We start from the raw sequence: 7,575 nt of genomic DNA on the forward strand, positions 1-7,575 counted from the left end.
TATTAAAGAAACCGGACAGCCTCCAGTTTTAGATAGAGTATATTAAAGAAACCGGACAGCCTCCAGTTTTAGATAGAGTATATTAAAGAAACCGGACAGCCTCCAGTTTTAGACAGAGTATATTAAAGAAACCGGACAGCCTCCAGTTTTAGACAGAGTATATTAAAGAAACCGGACAGCCTCCAGTTTTAGACGCCCTCTTTCCTATGAACGCCGCACCTTTCTAACTGTTTCTGGTGCTTCTCCTCCCTGGCCTGAGCCTTCATCTGCTGCACCTCGATGGTGTCGGGCTTCCGTCTCCGCATGTACAGTTCGTGGTTTCCCATACACAAGGCCAAAATCCTCTTGTTGATTCTCAGACGAGGTGCATAAAAAACAAAATCCTAAACACAAAATATTCTGAATTTAAAAAATTTCTGAAGGTTAGTGTCTCTCACAACAATCTGTACTATAAATTTCAACAGGAGGTATGAATTCTGATACACATTACATACAGTTTGGAAATCATATAATTTCTTAACTGCCAGTAATCATGGTATACTTTCCCCTCACTGGTTCCTCACTTTTTCATGCCCCACCATGTGTCCTGTCACTGTGTTAAATGTCATTTATTCCTTTCTGTTCTCCAAAGTAACCATGAGCACCTGTTTCTTATACCACAGAGGAGGGTTCATTGGTTTGTTTTGCCTTTTGCCACTAGTGTCAAAACTGGTCCTTTGCTGATGGCTGCTGAATCCTTTTTAACCAAATGTTCTTGTTTTTTATTTATTCAATAACTAACAAGAGTTAGAGTATTAGCGTATACACAACACTAGAGGAATTTAAAAAATCAATTTAAATAGATTTCTTAAGTCTTAAAATTACAGAAATACAAAATTCATCAACATAAAATACATAAATGGAGTTAATTTAGAATAGAGTTAGCTCTACCACATTTTAGCCACCAATGAACAGTTTTGTTTTATTTTGTTTTTTTGAGACAGAATCTCACTATGTCACCCTAGGTAGAGTGCGATGGCGTCACAGCTCATAGCAACCTCAAACTCTTGGGCTTTAGGGATTCTCTTGCCTCAGTCTCCCAAGCAGCTGGGACTACAGACGCCCACCACAACACCCACCTATTTTTTTGTTGCAGTTGTCATTTTGTTAGCTGGCCCAGGCCAGGTCTGACCCCGCCAGCCCCGTGTATGTGGCCGGCACCATAACCACTGTGCTAGAGGCGCCAAGCCAAACAGCTTTATTTTTTATTGCTTCTTAGGAATAGTGATTGTTTTCAATTACCTTCTAATAAATATTAACTACATCATAGCTGACTCTCAGTTAAAATAAAGCTTTAATATTTATATCTTCTAAAAAATTAAAGCACTCTTTTTTTTTGAGACCGAGCCTCAAGCTGTCCCCCTGGGTAGTGTACCGTGGCATCATAGCTCACAGCAACCTCCAACTCCTGGGCTCAAGCAAGTCTCCTGCCTCCACCTCCCAAGTAGCTGGGACCACAGGTGCCCGCCACAATGCCTGGCTATTTTTTGGTTGCAGCCATCATTGTTGTTTGGCGGGCCCAGGCTGGATTCGAACCTGCCACCTTAGGTGTATGTGGATGGCACCTTAGCCACTTGAGCCACAGGCAATGAGCCAAAAAACACATTTTTAATAACATTATTTCACCACTAAGAAAGCTGAACTTAAAAAGAGAATGTTCTTAAGAAGCAACTCAAGGAAGGAACAATGCCATTCTTCAAGTGACATCACAGGAAAGTAGCAGGTATTTGAAGAGTTAACACATAAAACATTAAAAATTTTTACTTACGGGTGCCTTTTTGTCAATTGGCTTGATAACAAATTTTTTGTCATTAAATGAAATATTTCTGATTTCACTCCACGGAAAACCGATTTTAGGTGTTAACCTTAAAAAACAAGAGCATTTCTTTAATTAAAGGCAGGAAACAATGGACAATATTTGTAACAACTTTCTGCTACCAGCTTAGCTGAATGATCAGTCTTAAGAGTTCCAGGTTTTCAAAATGTATTAACTTAGTTTTAACTCACAATTAACATTACATTTTAAAGAGAAATTTGATAAATTCAATCATAAAACAATTATCCAAACATTTCATAAATAGGTCATGCATCTCAAGTATTACAGTTACTTTCCTAAAATTACCTTTGAAAACTATCCAGTGACCAGAGTGTATAACTGAGCCTTTTGGAGTTTGCACTACTTCTCGTTTTTACTCTTTGGTCTCAAGCTACTGCAACTACTAGTTTAAATATGTTTATAACAGGGGAAAATAAAGCCTTTATAACTTCTCATATGAATTATGGACACAAGTTACAAAAAAAAAAAAAAATATTACTTTCCGCCTCTGTTGAAAACATTGGGGCCAAGACAGTGGCTCACATCTGTAATTCTGGCACTTTAAGAGTCTGAGGGAGAAGAATTGCTTGAAGTCAGGAAGTTTGAGATTTACCTGAATGACACAGCCAAGACCCAGTATCTTTATGAGAAATAGAAAAAATTAGCCAGTTAGCCAGGTGTGGTGGCCTGTGCCTATAGTCTCAGCTACCTGGAAGCCTGAGGCAGATGGATCATTTGATCCCAGGAGTATGAGCCCATGCGGTTAAGCTACAACACTACTGTACTCTGGCCGAGGCCAAAAAAAAAAGTCCTAGGATTGAGATTGAAAAAAAAAAATAAAAATTTGGTTATTTCTGAATTTACTAAAATATTTAATTTTCAATAGACAAAGATAAATGTTATGTATGTGAATTATCTCTCAATAAAACAATTTCACAACACTCATACACAACTGTTTGGATAAATGGTAGAGCTGGAATTGAAACTATATTACACAGTAATTGCCTCCTTTTAACATTCTACACACAAAGATCTAGGGAATCAGACTGAACTACGTGCTTTTGTTTCTGCTTTTTCATATTATTTTACTGTTTCAGGTTATCCATCAAATGCATCAGCTGACCTAATAACAACAGTAAGAAATGACTGTGGCACTTCTGCTGGCCAAAAGACATCATTCAGCCAGGTTTCTGATAACAAAGCATGAATCTTTACCCATTTATATTCCTTTTATTCTTAAGCAGATGAGGCTCTTCAACACAGCAAGTAATTTTTTCTACATAAAACATTCCTAACTCAAGATACATAGTTATCCTGCCCTCTCCTGGCCACCCAACGAAATGCGTCAAAGTAATCTGCTTTCAAAGGAGACTGTAGGAATATCAGATGGCATTTTTTAAGGTAATATATGTATATGTGTACCACATATAGGTGCTACTTTGAAAAGTTCTAAAGCAAACACCTCATTTAATTCTTATGAAGTGAACTTGAGAACAAATACAATAATGTTAAAAAAAAAAAAGGTCAGTCCACAAAAATTAACTTTGAATTTATTTTTGCTTTTTCAAAAATTTTAAAATTCTTTCTGAATACTACTGCTTTGTAGTATCAACTTGAGAAAATATTAGTGTAAAAGCAATAAAATGCACTCTTTTGGTGTCATTGTATATGCTTTGAAATTAATGTTTTACTAGATATCTGTAATAATAAAAGCTAAAATTCCGGAGTCAACCCAAAACAAGGAATAATGCTATAGGAGAAGGCAACGCTGGCCTAGACTGGGGTGCTTATGTGGCCTGAAATAAGACGATCAGAGCTATTCCTAAAAAGCGCTGTAAGAGTCTGACATATTTTATATTGTCTATATATGTATATTATCTATAGATAGTACATAAATACAATATGTTTTATATACATATATTCTCATATACATTATCCTGTATACATGTATAACACAATACTGATGAATTCTGTATATATGTATAATAAATACAACATTTAAGGAATTAGGCTTGGCACCCATAATTCAGTGGTTAGGGAGGCAGGTAGGTTCGAATCCAGCCCAGGCCTGTTAAACAAAAATGACAACTGCAACCAAAAATAGCTCGGCATTGTGGCGGGGTGCTAAGAAAACTGCCAGGTGCTAAGAAAAAGGGAAGACAGTATCTATAAGTCTATATGGCATTAACTAATCTTTTAATTTAAAAAAAGCAGTAAAGGGTAATCAAGACAAGAAACAACTTTTACAGAAAAGTAAACCCATTTAGACTACTGAATAATCGACTAATTTACTTACTTGTCATCATGTTCATAAATATTCAGACCCAAAGCATCAACACCTAGCCACAATTCAGTCCCCTTTTTATTTTTTATTTCAAAATAGTTGACTCCATACATTTCCAGATCTTGTGCAATCTTCAGGTATTCCATCATAGAATCTTCCCTGTTGAAATAAAACTAAATGTAATATATGTAAGTAGGAGTATCTAACACCAAACTAAAGTTGCGAAATAATCTTAAATTAAAATTTAAAGCTTTATATTTACTCATAGAAGTCACAGCTACCCAAATACCTTAGCATTCCTCTATGTTCTTCATGCCAGTTCTGTATTCTTTCTTCCCACTGTTCTTTGGTTAGTTTGTGTTGTTCCAATACCCTAAAGAAAAAAATAAAAAATCCATCATAATGCCTTTGTGATTCAAAATCATTATTCCTTAAAAGTGTAGAATCCTTTTAGTAACTTGACTTTGGTAGCTTGTCATACAAAGTAATACACCTGATAAAAATGCACAGAGCTAAATACATACACAGATGAGTACGGGTAACAATGTTATAATCTGAATAAGGTGGGTGGGTTACATCAAGTCAGTATCTTGGCTGTACTACTGTACTAGAGTTATAGATGTTACCATTAGGGGAGACTGAGAAGATACATAGGATCTACCATTTTTTATAATTGCATCTGAATAATCAATAACTATCTCAAAGTTTCTAGGATCCTTAAGTTATTTTAAATAATACATGTTTCAAAAATAATTATCATAAACATAGTTTATAGGAATCCAAATATTTCTTTCTTTCTTTTTTTTTTTTGAGATGGAGCCTCAAGCTATCCCCCTGGGTAGAGTGCCGTGGCATCACACAGCTCACAGCAACCTCCAACTCCTGGGCTCAAGCGAGTCTCCTGCCTCTGCCTCCCAAGTAGCTGGGACTACAAGCACCCGCCACAACACCCGGCTATTTTTTGGTTGCAGCCATCATTGTTGTTTGGTGGGCCCAGGGTGGATTCAAACCTGCCACCTTAGGTGTATGTGGCTGGTGCCTTAGCCACTTGAGCCACAGGCGTCAAGCCATGGAATCCAAATATTTCAAATGAATAAAATGTTGGATCAAAAATGGCTTCCTCTTTTAATAGAGAAAATTAAATAGACTGAAAACCAGAATTTAAGGGCCCTAATTCTTCCTGTATTTTATGTAGTTTTTTCACTACTAATTTTATTGTTTTACATGGGAATACTTGAAATACTTGCAACAGAAATACAGTGATAAGTTACGTTCCCATTCAATGACCTCCAAATAATTTTTTAGTTTCTTTTGTACCCAAATATTCCTTATTCAAATGTAAGCAAATGCTGATGTTCTTATTTTCCATTATATGTTATAACTTATTATAGTAAGTTTTTCTGATATCCATGTCTGTTTTCTCTTTTTTTAAATTTTCATACTATGGGATATACGTTTTGTTTACATACTTTTTGTACAAACTGAGTCAAAGTTTTAAGTGTCTTTCACCCAGAAAGTGTGCACTGTACCCAACCAAGTATTTGTTTGCCCACCCATCTGCTCCTCCCCCCAGCTTGATTTTCATTAGGATTAGCTTCCGTATATGGACTTCAGTGTTGATTGATTAGTTCCAATTTGGTATTGAGCACTTGTGTTTGTTCCTTCATTCTTGTGATGTTTCCCTTAGAAGAACACCATCAGAAAAGATTCTGGATCCCTGTTTCTTTAATGGCTGAGTAGTACTCCATGATACACACACCATCTTTTATTAATCCATTCATGCTTTTGTGGGCACTCGGGTTGTTTCCACATCTTTGCAATTATGAATTGCTCTGCTATAAACATTTGAGTCCAAGCATCCTTTTTATGAAACAACCTTTTTTCCTTTCGGTATATATCTAGCAGTGGGATTGCTAAGTCAAATGGTAAGTCTACTTTAAGTTCTCTGAGGCATCTCCATATAATGATTTTCCATGCAGGCTGTACTAGTTTGCAGTCCCACCAACAGTGTCTAAGAGTTCCTTTCTCTCCACATCCACACCAGCATTTGTGGTTCTGGGACTTTTCCAGAGGAGCAATTCTCACTGGAGATAGGTGGCATCTCATTCTAGGGTTTCTATTTTCATTTCTCTAATGATAAGAGACACTGAACATTTGAGTATTTTTTCGTAAGTGTGTTGGCCATTAGTATATCTTCATTTGAAAAGTTTCTGTTCACGTCTTTTGCCACTTTGTAAATGGAGTTGTTTGGTTGTGTCTTGCTGATTTGTCTGAATTCCTTGTAGATTCTGGTTATCAATTCCTTTATCAGATACATAAATAAGTCTATACGTATATGGATATATATTCTTACATTCTGTGGGTTGTCTATTCTTTTGATTCTGTCCTTGGCTGTTCAGAAGCTTTTTAATTTGATCAGGTCTCATTTATTAATTTTTACTGTTGCTGTGATTACTTTCAAGGTCTTCATGAATTCTTTGCATAGGCCAGTATCTATCTATAAAGAGTTTTGTCAATATTTTCTTCTAGAATTTTTATAGCTTCCTGCCTTGAAGGTACCTTTATCTACCATGAGTTAATTTTTGAACTGGTGACTAAATCAGCAAAATCAATATGCTTATAAATACAATTTACTTGATTTCCATTCTGTTTAGGTCATACAATAACTATCTACCTTTCTCTACTGGTGATCCCAGATCCTACTTTACTTACAGCAAAAACTGCCCTGTGAAAACATTATTTTACTATTTAAAAACTGCCTGAAACCCAGGAACTTGTGGCAATATAAAGGAATCTTAGGATGAAGTCTTCCCCTACACAGATTAAATACTACCTGGATTCCTTAATGGAGTCTGAGACCATCACGTTTTTGTGACGTTCTGTTCCTTTCTCTATTCGTCCCCTTTCAAGCCCTGGCCTTTGAGGAGATGAATTCTGTCTTTCTCCTTTGAACACACAGGTTTTCATATTTTCCTTATCTGTGTACTCACTGGCTGCCTGGCCTCTGGGTTCAAATTCAGTACAGTTCATTGCTCACCTGGTGCCAGCACTAAACAGGTGCTCAAAAATTTTAAGAGTGAACAAATCATCGATTTTTCCAATCTTTAAAGAATATGTCTAGAAACCCATGCTTCATAAACTTTAGGTTTTTTTTCCTTTCCCATAGCCAAACTTCTTTTGAGAGCTATTCACATTGACTAGCCTCAACTTCCATACCTGACATCCACTGCCCCCAGTTTACCACAATCTGGCTTCAACCCTGAACACTCTACTGAAACTGCTCTTACCAAGTTCACTATCAATCTCCTCATTCTACCACTTCCGTTCTTGTCCTATTTGACTTCTCTGTATTATCTGACAGTGCTAAATCCTTCTCTCTTTAAAGCATTCTTCCCTTTTACTTCGTGATGTAACAATCCTCTGGTATTTTTTTTTT

The 7,575-nt window shown here is 36.3% G+C and overlaps 1 protein-coding gene across 2 annotated transcripts in view; it reads right to left on the minus strand.

The window, feature by feature from the left end:
- Positions 1 to 7,575, minus strand: part of RDX (radixin) — an 80,577-nt gene that overhangs the window by 55,008 nt on the left and 17,994 nt on the right. For both annotated transcript variants that reach the window (XM_012808171.2, XM_012808170.2), the window contains exons 5-8: positions 4,429 to 4,512; positions 4,152 to 4,298; positions 1,808 to 1,904; positions 220 to 383 (exon numbers count right to left, since the gene is read on the minus strand). In XM_012808171.2, the coding sequence (XP_012663625.1) occupies positions 220 to 383; positions 1,808 to 1,904; positions 4,152 to 4,298; positions 4,429 to 4,512 (492 nt within the window). The remainder of the gene's footprint in view (positions 1 to 219; positions 384 to 1,807; positions 1,905 to 4,151; positions 4,299 to 4,428; positions 4,513 to 7,575) is intronic.

This window comes from Otolemur garnettii, unplaced genomic scaffold (assembly GCF_000181295.1).
Source record: "Otolemur garnettii isolate 467f Iridium unplaced genomic scaffold, OtoGar3 scaffold00086, whole genome shotgun sequence".
NCBI classification, from domain to species: domain Eukaryota; kingdom Metazoa; phylum Chordata; class Mammalia; order Primates; family Galagidae; genus Otolemur; species Otolemur garnettii.